This window comes from Peromyscus leucopus, chromosome 7 (assembly GCF_004664715.2).
Source record: "Peromyscus leucopus breed LL Stock chromosome 7, UCI_PerLeu_2.1, whole genome shotgun sequence".
In the NCBI taxonomy this organism is placed as follows: Eukaryota; Metazoa; Chordata; class Mammalia; order Rodentia; family Cricetidae; genus Peromyscus; species Peromyscus leucopus.
This window is the reverse complement of record NC_051069.1, coordinates 4745011-4759395: the sequence shown is the minus strand read 5'-3', so window position 1 is coordinate 4759395 and position 14385 is coordinate 4745011. Positions and strand designations below refer to the sequence as shown.

Genomic DNA, 14385 nt, shown 5'->3' with positions numbered 1-14385 from the left:
TGAAAGGATGGCTCAGTGGATAAAGGTACTTGGCCGTGCAAGCCTGATGACCTGAGTTCAATTGCTGGAACCCATGTAAGGGCAGCAGAGGAGAATTGACTCCACAGAACTGTCCTCTGACCCCCCTCCATGTGCTATGATGTGTGTGTGTGTGTGTGTGTGTGTGTGTGTGTGTGTGTGTGTGTGTGCCTGTGCACAAGCACTCACACACAGATGATAAGATAAAGCTGAAAAGATTTTATATTGTAGTGGAACACATATGACAAGATTTACCATCTTACACATTCATGGTAAGATCGTGGTTTAGTTTGTTTAGCACATTCACAAATGTACGAAGTTGCTGTACAGCTGATCTCCAGAACTTTTCCCACCATATAAAATCTCTGATATTTGTATATTCAGGTTTTACACGCAGGTGAGAGTGACCAACTTCCCCCTTGTTTCTCCTCCAAATGTCAGAGCATGGTGGAATCCAAGTACAGTGTTGAGTGATGGATTTACTCTAACTGGAGGCTGAAACCAGAGGCCACGCCATTTGCTAGTACCGCATGCCGCTTAGACCTCTAACTGCTGTGAAATGTACAGGTTTTCCTCTCTCCAGTAAGCTCACTAGGCTCTGCCATGCTCGAAGTTGTCTCTCCCTCTTGAAGGGAATGCAGAGAGCATCTTTGGATTCCTTAGTTCAGAGCCTCAGCTATTTATAGTTGAGGTAAATCCTTTAGATTTATAACACAGATTTGACATCTAACCTGCTTGTCATGTTTTAAAATTCTTTTACAGAAAACTATCAATGCTGTAGTTGAATTCTTTCAGTCAAATAAGGGGTTGGATCTTGAGCAAATTACATCAGCCACATTGATGAAGCTGGAAGAAATTAAGGAGAGAACAGCTACAGGTGACATTTTTAGTGTGTCTCTCTGCACCAGCTAAACTTGAAGCATGTCCATCGCAATGGAAACATTGTGTTTAAAGTAGTTGAGGTTGTCTTATTTCTGTTTTAAAATTCGGCTGTGTTCTATGGCTAACTCAGGCTTGTATAAGTTGTTAGACTTCCTGGGAAAGAGAGTAATGGAGGGACAGATGCTTCTGTCTGCCTTACACCCAAGATCTTGTGCCTTGGAATGATCTTGAGGTGACCCTCCATCTCCTTCCTCCAAACCATTCACCATGCTGTGCATGCCTGGTTTAAAGGACGCAGCAGACTATTTCATCAGGCTGCCTAGACAAATACTAGTTACCTAGGCTTTACTATATTATGTATATACGCTATGAGACATTTGTTTCCTGTCAACTCAATGCAGTGTTCACTTCACACGATGAACTGAGAATCTACTTTTTGACAAAACTGACACTAATATCTTTCAAGTTCAATTCTTAGTCTTTGTGGTAACGGTATCACCATGTAGTTCAACTTGACCATATCCTTTTTTTCCTGGCCTTGTTTTAGGACTTACACATATTATTGAGACTCGGAAAACCCTCGACTTAAGGATCAATCTAAAGCCTTCTTATTTAATAATTCCACAGACAGGTTTTCACCATGAAAAGTCAAATCTTCTCATTTTAGATTTTGGTACTTTTCAGGTAGGTGTATGTGTACTTTTTTCTTTTTATCTTTGACAAGTTTACTAACCGTATGTCTGATAGCTTGCTGTTTTTCTTAAGTTCACTTAAATTAAGCCTAGACTTATTTCACACATATTGTATGGCTACCCAAACAAAGAAATGTCATTAGAAATTTCTGTAATGAGCTGGGCGGTGGTGGCGCACACCTTTAATCCCAGCACTTGGGAGGCAGAGCCAGGCAGATCTCTGTGAGTTCGAGGCCAGCCTGGTCTACAGAGCGAGTTCCAGGACAGGCACCAAAACTACACAGAGAAACCCTGTCTCGAAAAAACAAAACAAAACAAAAGAAATTTCTTTAATGGCAATAATTTGGCATTGAGGACTGGATGGATGATTTTTCTGTTTTCCTACTTAATAGGAGAGAAACTATCTTAGTTTTCATGGTTTAGTGTTTAATTTTACAGTGTCATTTTTTTGGGACATATATTTGACAGGAAATTATCTCTATATATGTATATATGTGCAATATATATCATTTATGTCATATATACACATACAATGTTATATTATGTATCTATATATTATAAATGTATACTTGATTGCTTTAAGCAAGTAGAGTCGGGTTTTGGATTTTGCATCTCGTTGAATCTAAGCATTTGGCAAAAGGTCACAGTTAAACTGAATTGAGCCTTGATTCCATCTGGGAAGGGGAAAAGGAAGTAGGTTGGAGCTGGTCCTAATGGCTTCTTCTTTCATGGTAGTGTCGCGAAGGTGAGGAGTTCAAGGTGGGCTGTAGGAGAGCCAAGTCATAGTTGGCAGTACCTACCGACTTAGGTACCTCTTAGGAGTCAGGCAGAGGAAGGAGCTTTCCTTCTGGACAGGACATTTGATGCAGACAGCTGTGTAATTGGCTCAGTGAGTGCAAATGTGCTCAGCATGTCTTACTCAAGCCTAACAGACATGTGGTGAGGTAATGTACCTCTAACGAACTGCTTACATATCACCAGGAAATTAGAATATGAGCTCATTAAGGAAGTCTCCTCTCTTCAGTTAGACGTTTTGAAATTTGACCAAAGTTTGTTATATGTATACTTTTATGTTATGTAAAAAAATTCAGTTTTTTTTCTTCACTCCATTTTAGCTCAACAGTAAAGACCAAGGTACACAGAAGACAACAAATTCATCTCTGGAAGAAATAATAGACAAGGCATATGACAAGTTTGATGTGGAAATAAAGAGTGTACAGTTGCTCTTTGCAAAAGCAGGTCAGCCACTGCTCAGCTCTTAGGGTGGTCAGATTAGCTCCAGTAGCTGTGAGGGTGTACATGCATGCATTATTAGGCTTGGCAGTGTGTGCATGGGTCTGTCTGCTCCTGGGTATCAGTCCCAGCCACTGTCCTGTGCACTTTTCCTGCTGATCACTTCAGTAGGAGTGGCCCAGTGCAGGATGTCACAGTTATAACAGACTGTAAGTTCTAGGGTAATCTTCAGTTTGTGCATGGCCTCTGTTTGTAGCATGACTGAGCTGTCAGAACACAGAAGAAGTTACAGTTGGTTCAAACTCTTCTGTTCTAATGTTTTGAGATGTTTCCATGTTCTCCATGCTGCCTTTATTTGAAAATATTTACGGTTTTTAGTTCAGTCTTTATTTTTTCATTGTTATAACTACTTTTATAGGTATCTGAGAAACATATATTTAAAGAATACTATATCTAAAAAAATACTATGGTAAACGTCGTTGATCCAAAAATCCTAAATGTGAGCTATTCCAAAATCTGAAACATTTTGAATGCTGATATGATGCCACAAGTAAAAACTCCATATGTAATTTCAGATATGGGCCGTACTTAAAGCATACATGCCCTGCAGATGCCAAATGGCCCTTGAGCTACATGTAGGATATGTCTGTAACACAGGTGGACTTTGTGATTAAACTTAGGTCCCATTCCCAGGATATCTCACTATGTATACGAACGTAGTCTCAGATCTGAAATTTAAGATATCTTCTCTGCTGTCCCGTGTTTTCACTACAGCTACTCATACTGTAGATACACTCATAAAACTTAAAAATAGTTTATGTTCTCACAGCATTAGTGTTTTCTGTTGCTTATGTACAGTTTTTTGGTCCGTCATATTCCTTTTGTAACTAGAAGAAGTAGGTGTTGATTAGATATCTTTGAGCATGTCCTTTTGTGAAAAGTCACCTGAGGATGTAATCTCTGAATGCAGAGGCCATGCTCTACCCTGCATAGTGAGCTCTGTTAACATTAAGATAACATATCTGCTTGGTGCCTGTCAGGAGCCTCAGAGGTTCTGAAAGGAGAGTATTTACACAGACCATCAACACTGCCTTCCTCTTTGCATGTCCTTACAAATAAGTATTTGAACAATGAGCTCTTCAGTCCCTGTCGTGGATAAAGGTCTGCATGGGACTATGTTAGCCACGTGGGAAATCTGTCTTTAGAATCTTCTTTTTGGAAAAATAGTGGTTATTACACATGCAGTCTTTTTTTGATATTTATTTGTCTTCTACCAATCTGTGTTAAAATACAGATTTAACTTGTATGCTAAAGGAAGTAAAAATTGTTCATTAAATTTGTTAAGTATTTTCTAGCAATGTAATTTTTTGCACAGAATATCTGATAACTTTTAAAAGTTATTTAATATTTAAATTTTTATTTTTAAAGAGGAAAACTGGAAAAAGTGTAGATTCCAACATCCATCAACTATGCACATATTGCAACCCATGGATATTCATGTTGAGTTGGCCAAGGCAATGGTGGAGAAGGATGTTAGAATGGCCAGGTATGTATGAATCTTTTATATTAGAAATCAACAAGGGTGCTGTATCTATATTAGCTGCTAAAGTTTAAGGAAACAGAGATGGATATATGTGGCAGAGGAAATAACAGTGATTATTCTGTCTTACAGCACAAATACATTTTAAAGAAAATACTTATTTGTATAGTATGCTGTGCTGGCTAGTTTTATGGCAACTTGACACAAGCCATGGTCATCTCAGAGGAGGGAACCTTTGTAGGCGGAAGTTTCTGTGTCTGGCCAGCAACTCCTAAATACCTGGCAGCCATTTCCCAAATAATTGACTCAGAGGCTTAATATTACTACTTATAAATGCTTGGCCAGTAGCTCAAGCTTGTTACTAACTAGCTCTTACATTTAAATTAACCCATAATTCTTATCTATGTTTAGTCACATGGCTTGTTACATTTTCTCAGTGTGGTATTCTCATCTTGCTTCCTGGCTGCTAGCTGACAACTCCAGACTCCACCCTTCCTCTTCCCAGAATTCTCCTAGTCTTCTTCCTATACTTCCTGCCTGACTACTGGCCAATCAGCATCTTGTTAAATCAATTAGAGTGACAAATCTCAAGAGCATAATCTTACAGCATTTCTCCTTTTTCATCTAATTAAAAAGGAAGGTTTTAACCTTAATATAGTAAAACTATATAAAACAAAAACAATTATTAAGTAAGAATTATAGTAACAATATCTAATTCATTTGCATTTGGCAAAATTAAAGGAAATACTTAATTATCTCTGTGAGTCTAAATTTTTATATCTAATTTACTTTCTATTATAACTAAGAAAAACTAACAAAATATCACCACAAACCTTAATTGAGAGAATGTCTCCATAAGATTGGATTAAAGGTGTGTGTCTTAAGGCCAGCCAGCTTTTAAGAGTTAGGAATCTGCAGGCTGTTCACAGCTTAGCCAGGCAGCCGGAGGATCAGCTGAACAAGCTTGTGAGCAGCCTGTGGTCAACACACTAGGAGACAGACACGAGGCAGCCACATTGTGTAAGGAAAGATAATATAACAACTGCCAGAGCAGGCTGGACACTCAGCAGCAAAACAAATGACCTCAGGGAGCTTACATTTTAACCTGAGGGACCGGAAATAAGTGCACATGTCACATGTCACCTATCAGGTGCTGCCAAGTGTAACGGATAAACAGAGCAGGGCAAGACAAGGTGATAGAGAGCAATGGGGCAGACATTCTGGGATTAGTAGAAAGAAGTCTTAGATGCCAGGAAATAAAATACATAATGTGGTTTTTGTTTTTAATAGTAGGGAATTGTGTTCAAAAGGACTTTTGTAATGCATTACTTAACTTTAATCTATGTGTGTTAGTGTACTCTCCTAATCATAGCACCTAGGAGGCAGAGAGTCTGTGAGGTAAGGCCAGTCTGATCTACATAGCAAGTTCCAGGCTAGCTGGGCCTACATAGTGAAACCCTGTTTTTAAAAAAGTTCATTTAAAAAGGTTTACTGCTTAAGGAAGATAGATTTAGATGGTCTGGAAAACTGGCTTACAGAGAACTTCTGTTCTCTAAGTGTGCATCTAAGTATGATGGATTCAAACATGGCTGGCCAGCCATTGACCTCACCACGTCATTTCCTGCCTATTTGCTTCCCCTCCCTGAGACCTCACTCAAATTGTATTTTTAGATTTAAAGTGTCAGGAGGACTGCCTTTGATGCATGTGAGGATTTCTGACCAGAAGATAAAAGATACGCTATGTTTGATTAATAGTATACCCTTGCCCCAGAAGTCATCCACACAGTCTCCAGAGAGACAGGTGAGTAAGTGATTGTAGTAGAAATGCCAAGGTGATTTCTAGAAAACCATAGAGTAGTAGTGATAGTTTAAAGACAGGCTTTCTAACCAAAAGGATCAAAGATGCAGAAATGGGGCCTGCACAGAGACAGGGGAATCTCTACTTTCAAGGCCAGCCTGGGCTACATAGCAAGTTACAGGCCCGCTAGGGCTACCCCATGAGACTCTGCCTCCAAAGAAGCAAACAAACGTAAAAAACAACAGAAATGAAAGTAAAAGGTCATTCACATGTATAAAACATGCCTTATATAGAACTAGGAATATAAGGCTTTAAAATAAGCTTGCAAATAAAATACCAACTTGAAACTGTTCTTTTTTGGTGAGTCTTAAATGTTCTGGGTCACTTTAATTGAAATGTAGCTGATACATATCTTCTCATCTCCCTCTGTCCCCTGTTGCTTTTTGGGATATAGAAAGACCTCATCTGTAGTCTTTAATCCTTCTTTTCAGTGAGTATTAAAACACAACTTTTGTGTTCTTTGTTAGGTAGCCTCGATTCCTGTTCTTTCAGGTGGGACGAAAGGTCTTCTTGGCACTTCCCTGTTGCTAGATGGAATGGAATCAGGTGAGGACCGGAAAATACTGTTTCTCTGTGACGCTAACCTCCCCAGGGTTATGTAGTGAGAGTGTTTTCAGAAAGCACAGGGTCCTGAAAGCACCATTCTAGCAGGCTGCCAACCAACGCTCACGTCTCATTGTTGGATCAATGAAGAAGAGGTTTTGCTGTTTTTCTAAGGGAGGGTGATGGAGTTGGCAGTGTTTTTCAAATATTTAAATACGTTGTTGTGTTCCTCTGTGATACTTTTCTCTAACCAGGGCTGAGTGATGTCTTATAATTTCAAATTAGAATATAGAATGTAACCTTCATAGAGACAAGGTCATATCTAACAAGGTCAAGGCCTGACCACTCTGGTTTCCATTGTGGTGGTCACATGCTGGTACATGTAGATGATGCCCAATAAATATTTTGCTGAATGGTGAGTGAATGAACTAAAGTGAAGAATGAGTCACTTCTGGAAAGATAGTAGAGTACTATTTGGTTTAAGTTTTTATCACATGCTGGTTCTAGTCACTTTGGGACTTGAAAAATTGCAAATATTTAAGTCTGAATATGAAGATTCTTGCATGAATGGACTTTGTTAGGTCTAGGCTTAGTGTCCGGGTGGGTTCTCAGTGAATACTGTCTGGGTTAATGCATGTCTCTTTGCTTTAGATTCTGATGACGAGTATTTTGATGCTGAGGATGGAGACTCGCAGACTGTCAGAACCGTGAAAGCCTCGGAACTGAAAAAAGCCCCTGAGGTTCCAAACGAGGAGCTGGTTAATCTTCTGCTCAAGTTTGAGATTAAAGAGGTCTGTGTTTTCTGTTCATGAACACATTCCTGTTGGTCTTCTGTACTGGGAGCTGACCTCAGCTTCAGGTGCATTGAAAATGTGGTGTTCTAGTTTCTTTTCTATCAGCTGTGCCTTTTTACCCAAAGGCACACACAGTTTCAGACCATGAAGATGATTAAAAAAATGGTTTAAGGGGGATCAATGTGTGTGTAATCTCTTCTGGAAAAGCCCAGGTCTCTTAATTAGGGTTTGTATTTCTGCATAAAATTTCTGTTTTTGTGTGTGGATGTATATATCACCCCCCATCCAGTCCCAGCTCTTTTGATTTTTTTTAAGATAGAGTTTTGCTGTGTATTCCAGGCTGACTTTGAACTCACTATCTCAGTATGTAGCCCAAGCTTTCTTTGAACATGTGACTTTCCTCCTACCTCCAGCACTCCCTCCTGAGTGCTGAGACTATAGGCCTGTGCTTCCACATGCAGTGAGACTTCCCCCTGAGCTAAATAGTGTTGGCCATTATAACACTGTTGTGCATGTATAACTGGAAAATGTTAGCAAACAAACTTAGAAATGTTGCTGGAGGGCTTCTCTCCAGGTTCCCCAAGCCCCACAGTCCCACAATCTATGTATAAAATAATCACTCAGACACTTATATTACTTATAAACTGTATGGCCATGGCAGGCTTCTTGTTAACTGTTCTTATATCTTAAATTAACCCATTTCTATAAATCTATACCTTGCCACGTGGCTGGTGGCTTACCGGCGTCTTTACAAGCTGCTTCTCCTGGTGGTGGCTGCAATGTCTCTCCCCCCTTCTTCCTGTTTCCCCAATTCTCCTCTCTCTTTGTCCCGCCTATACTTCCTGCCTGGTCACTGGCCATCAGTGTTTTATTTATATAGAGTGATATCCACAGCATAGAAACTCTTTTTCTTCACCTTTAAAAGTCATTTTGGCGAGGGGGGGGGGAGTGAGAGAAGTGGGGGAGGGGGACTGTGGTTGGTATGTAAAATGAAAAAAAAAAAGTCATGTAGAAAGCTAAGCAAGCATGGCGGCATAGGCCTATATACGCCTAGTTATCCAGAAGGCTGAGGCAGGAGGATTGCTGGATTCAGGCTCTGCTGGAGATATAAACTATCCTGGTCAATTTAACAAAACAGCAAACAAAACAAAAGGAAAAAAAAAAAAACAAAAAAGTGTGGGGTGGGATTGGCTGGAGACAGAGCTGGGTGCGGGATGTGTGGGGCATGGTGCTTTCTAGCTTCAGTCCTGAGACCTGTTGTTAGAGTGGCCACACAGAAAAAGAAAACCTGATGAGATGTGCACAGCATATTTTGGGGGTAAAGGAGATTTCGGTGCACAGGCATATGATTCCGTTTAGTTACATGTACATATTTTCATTTATAAATGATGGTGTTCATCTCCAGGTTGGTGGAATTGCAGTTTTTCACCCTCCCCCTTGCTTTCCTGAGTTTTAAATTTTTATAATAACTTATCACTTTGATAATAAAGTGCAAAATAATACAGAGGTGTTCATGGTTGAATTTGATATTCCAGAATGACAGCTTTTCCTAACTCATCATGTCAGATTTGATACATCTGAATGTTATTGGTATTTTCTTAGTCTGTTTCCTACCCTTGGCTTTTGACTTGTCTCCTCTTTTCATAATTTGACCCACAGTAACAGAAGAGCCCTTGACCTCTGTCTTCAAATGCTTCCAGGTGGTTGCTCTTCTCTTCCACTGCTGTGCCACCCCCAACCACCATTATTTTGTATCTGTCTTTTAAAAAGTGCCACACCTGTTTTAAATATTGTGGAAACGTACACTCTTACCTTTTGCTTTACTGGGACTGCAACTCTCAGAAGAATCCATACATTTGTTTTTTTCTAAGTTAAAAAACAGACATTAAGAACTATAGCTTTGTGTATGTGTGCTTATGGTCTTGATATTAGAGTTCTCAGCTAATCCAGGCTTTGTGTCTGGTGGGAGGATGTGGTCAGAGTCTTCACTCCTGCAGTGTTGTGTGTGTGTGTGGGGACTTTGTTTCTGTCATTTTATCAATGGCTTACCAACAACTTCCCACTGCCCCGTGGATTCTTTTAGGTGATTTTGGAACTCACTAAGCAACAGAAAGAAGAAGAGACAGTTCTAGTATTTAATGTCACTCAGTTAGGGACCGAAGCAACAATGAGGACATTTGACCTGACTGCAGTGTCTTATTTGAGGAAAATCAGCTTGGATTACCATGAAATTAAAGGTAATGGCCATGGAAACTGATACAGCACTCAGTAGTAAAAATAGCACCCTTGAGTGTCCGGAATAGTTTTATTTATAGTGAAATATCTCATTGCATTATAGTGGGTATAATAGCTACACTGTGGTAACACAATGGCTGTGAAGCATCCATGTTACTGTCTTCAGTTCACATGTCACTAATATGCAGATGATGATTCAGGTTCAGACAACTGTAAGTGATAGAACGCTGGCTAGAACACTGGAAGCCTGGCACTGGGGTCTGACAGCCTTGAACTCTATGGTCCACTACCTCAGAGTCCAGGAAAGTCCACTGATGTTAGGGAATATCATTCCCATTCACAGACCAAGAAAGACTGAAGGACCCCAAATAACTTGTTCACGCTCTGTATCTTGTTCATGACAGGTTTTAGTATTCAGACCTGGACTTAGGATACTGAAGCCTAGAACCATGGTTCTCAACTTTGCTAATGCTGCGACCCTTTAAGACAGTCCCTCACGTTGTGGTGACCCCCAATCATAACATCATTACATTGCTGTTTCATAACTGTAAATTTGCTGCTGTTATGAATTGTAATGTAAACATCTTTGTTTTCTAATGGTCTTAGGTGACCCCAGGTAGAGAATTGCTGTATTAGAGTGTTCACACAGCACAGAAGCACTGTGATAGAAATAAAGGGGGAAAATGCAAAGCCCACCCTCTTGTGAACTCTTTTAGTTTATCATTTCAATGTATATCTTTTCAGCTCAGGTATTTGAGGCATGAGTTAGTGAATTAGTCTGCAGCAATTAAAATTCTCCAACAGTTTGCCCGATACTTTAGTCAAATATTAAGACATTTTATGATTTTTAGAAAACATTTGAAACTAAAATAAACTACAGTTGAGGAGAAAAATGTTTCCCATGTTACTAATTTTCTTAGGTAATACATTATGATAGAATTCATATTGCAGACATGAGTAATGAATGTAAACAATAAACTGTCTAGGCGTTTCTTCTTTATGTCAGTTAAGACTGGAGGGGGGCTGGAGAGATGGCTCAGCAGTTGTACACACTTACTGCTCTTGCAGAGGACTTGGGTTTGATTTCCAGCATCCAAAACTGTTTGTAACTCCAGGTCCAGGAGATCTGACCCTTCTGAATTCCTAAGGCACCAGGCACAAATATGGTGCACATAGATACATGCGTGTAAAATAGTCATATACAAAAGTAAAATAAAGGAATCTTAAAAAACAGTGTATAAAAGGGAAAGACTAGAAACCAGGGGCAGCTTTCTAGTTTTTCCAGAAGCAGGATTTGCAGACTGAAGAGTAAAACGGGCATGATTCAATGGCTGACCAGCCAGTTCCTCTGTGTGTGTGTACACACAGCATAGTTTTGAGCTCAAAAGAGGTGTTTGTTTAGGTTTTGAAACCAAGTAGCCCATGCTGGCCTTCAACTCACAGTGTAGCCTAGGCTGGCCTTGTACTACGAGGATACTCCTTTATATCTCCCAAGGGCTAGGATTACAGCTATAAACTACCACAGCCTGCTAAAGAGAATTTTTTAACTGTTATCCTCTGTTAAAAAAGAAGACTTTTTGTATACTCCCCCCACCCCGCCCCCGCCAGGTTTAAGCAGAGGAATTATTTAAATTATTTGGGTTTAATAAATATAAATAAAATACTTTATACAATTTTAGAATCCAACAGTACATTAGAGATTGTCCCAGTTTATTTTCCTTGTTTTGTAGTTGAGAAAGTTTGATAGCTTTGGGTTAAGGCCAGAGATGAATTAGAATTCCCATTTCCACATTCTTAGACCCTTAGTCCACTCTGCTGCTCTGTAAATACACAGGCGTCCTGGAGAATATCTCGAGAAGTTTTGACTTTTTTTGAGCACACTATGAATAAGGGGAAGGGAATGTTTTTAAGTAAGCTAGATGTTTAAGGTAAGGATTTAAGCTGACATATTTCCACACCTGTTGGTTACTTCAGAGCTGTGAAAATGTATACAGATATACATGAAAATGTACACAGATACATGCTTAAAGCACTACTAGACAAAGACATATAGAACACTCTAAAATTTCATAAAAGCAACTTATCTGCAAATGTGTTCTCTCTATTTATTTAATCTAGGATCCAAAAAGAAGCCCCTTCACTTGATTAGCTCTTCAGACAAACCTGGATTAGATCTTTTAAAAGTGGAGTACATTAAGGTAAGGGCCATGGGAAGATGACATGGCTGTCTGGACCCCACACTGTACCCCTGGGAAGAGGATGACTGTGTTTCTCTAATGGCTCTGGGTGTGTATTTCGGGTTAGGTCATGGGACAGTCACTTGTTCCTGGACTTTTGCTTTCGCTGCTGAGAACAGGATGTTACAAAGCTGCCAGGCTGCTAAGCCAGGAGTTGGAACGCTGGGCAAAGCGGGTGGTGGTCTGACTCCTGTGAAAATAGGTGACAGTTAGTTGAGTCTTTTACATTAAAAAAGGACAGTGGAACTAGACTGAGTTCAGAGGAGAGCTGCTAGGACCAGGGATGGACTGAAGATCGTGCCCCATGAAATTTCCTTTGTTCTTGTTGATTCCCTGACCCTCGGTTATGTCTGCATGAATGTCTATGCTGTAAGGCACTTGGTTTGTAGTTAAAGTTGTTTCTCCCTATTCTCTAAGTCATTGTAAGTTAGAAGAGAAAGGACATGCAAACGAACAGTTAAATGTGATCCTGGAGCTGGAGAGATGGCTCAATGGTTAAGAGCACTGGCTGCTCTTGCAGAGGACCTGGGTTCAATTCCCAGCACCCACATGGCAGCTCACAACTGTCTGTAACTCCAGTTCCAGGGTTTCTGACAAGCTCACACAGAATATATACAGGCAAGACAACAGTGCACATTAAATAAATAAAATAAATCTTAAAAAAAATGTAATCCTGCCTGGTTGAAAATACAGTGACTGGTTTTCTAAGGGAAAGCACAGAGCAGAGTGGATGTGGAGAGACAGAGGGAGTAGCCAGGGCAGAAAGCTGCTCACAGAAGGGAGTCTTCTGAGTTCACATTTCCTCTTTGTTCCAAAGGACAGAGCTGAGTCCAATGAGTGGTTATGAAGACAGAGAGTTTTTTTTTTTTTTTTTTGACAAAGACCCCATTAAAACTGAGTTTTCTGTAGAGATTTGATTTGTGGAGAACTGATGTTTCTCTCACTGGAGATTGAACTGAACTTTGTAGAGTGGTGTATACATCAAATGATGGGCGAGTGAGATGACCTTTACACCTTCTCCCCTCAAAGTTTCTCTTTCTCATACTTAGTGTCCCCGAGGGAATAAATGTTCCTCCATGCTTAATAAGAGCACTTTGCACTGATATAAAAAATAGTGTTTGTATGTCATTTTAAAATATGACAAAATGATATATGGTTGTCATAGGTACACCACAACTCAGGCAGCTTATAAAAGAAAGCACTTAATTCACAATTTTCAAGGGTTAGAATCCGTGACCATCATGGCTAAGAGCAGGGCAGTATAGGCAAGGTGCAGGAGCATTAGCTGGGAGCTGACATCCTTTTCTGCAATTGGGAGGCAAAGAGCTAACAGAATGGTGTAAGATTTGAAACCTCAAAGCCTTCTTTGACACACTTCTTTCAACAAGGCCACACCCCTAATCCTTCCCAAATAGTTCCACCAACTGGGGATCAAGTATTCAAATATATTAGCCTATGGGGGCCGTTCTCATTCAAATCACCAAAGCATGTGCTTCCTCATCTCTCTCTCCCTTCCTTGCCCCTTCCACCTCTCTCTACACACACACACACACACACACACACACACACACACACACACAGAGAGAGAGAGAGAGAGAGAGAGAGAGAGAGAGAGAGAGAGAGAGAGAGAGATTATAAAATATTTGTTTATTTTGGTCTTAATTTATTCATTGGAACTTTTATTTTTTCAGGTTGATAAGAATGGACCTAGTTTTCAAACTACTTTTGAAAAAACTGAACAAACCATTAAGGTAAGAAGTTATATTAAGATGGTATATCCTATCTGGAAATCTCTGGTTACCCATTCTAGAAATCTCCAGGGTCTTTTGGAGAATATTATTTGATTTGAGATGTGATCAAGAACCAACTGAAATTATAAATTAGCCCCACAGGTGTTACACTGGCTTCTCCATGTGATCCAGCTTAGAAAGTAATACTCACTGTGTATCACAGTCTATGCTTTAAAGAGCCTCAGTATTATTCCCAAATAAGGAGATGCCATGACAGAGCATTTGGCTATAAAGAACTAAGAGGATCCTAAACAAACCAAGTTGATACCATCTAGCAGTACAGGAGTGAGAGACTATAGTACCTCTGTAGCTATTATGATTTGAGTAAAAAGTATAGAGGAGGAGGAAGAGTCAGAAAGTACTTATGAGCTACATTAAAAAGTAAATGAGACCCCCCCCCCATTCCACCCTGCCTCACCCACCCTTCAGTGGGTAAAGTCACTTCCTGCCAAGCCTGACCACCTGAGTTCAATCTACATGGTAGAAACTGAGAATCAACCTACTTCCATAAGTTGCCTTCTGGTCTCCCCAAGCACACAGTGGTCTGCTGCCCTCCACCACCA

At 40.0% G+C, this 14385-nt stretch overlaps 1 protein-coding gene across 1 annotated transcript in view; it reads left to right on the top strand.

Moving 5' to 3' along the window:
• Vps13c (vacuolar protein sorting 13 homolog C) overlaps positions 1-14385 on the top strand; it is a 95021-nt gene that overhangs the window by 11589 nt on the left and 69047 nt on the right. The window contains exons 8-17 of the mRNA XM_028866011.2: positions 781-895; positions 1448-1584; positions 2708-2831; positions 4254-4371; positions 6037-6166; positions 6691-6769; positions 7418-7557; positions 9644-9797; positions 11914-11993; positions 13724-13783. Of these exons, the coding sequence (XP_028721844.2) occupies positions 781-895; positions 1448-1584; positions 2708-2831; positions 4254-4371; positions 6037-6166; positions 6691-6769; positions 7418-7557; positions 9644-9797; positions 11914-11993; positions 13724-13783 (1137 nt within the window). The remainder of the gene's footprint in view (positions 1-780; positions 896-1447; positions 1585-2707; positions 2832-4253; positions 4372-6036; positions 6167-6690; positions 6770-7417; positions 7558-9643; positions 9798-11913; positions 11994-13723; positions 13784-14385) is intronic.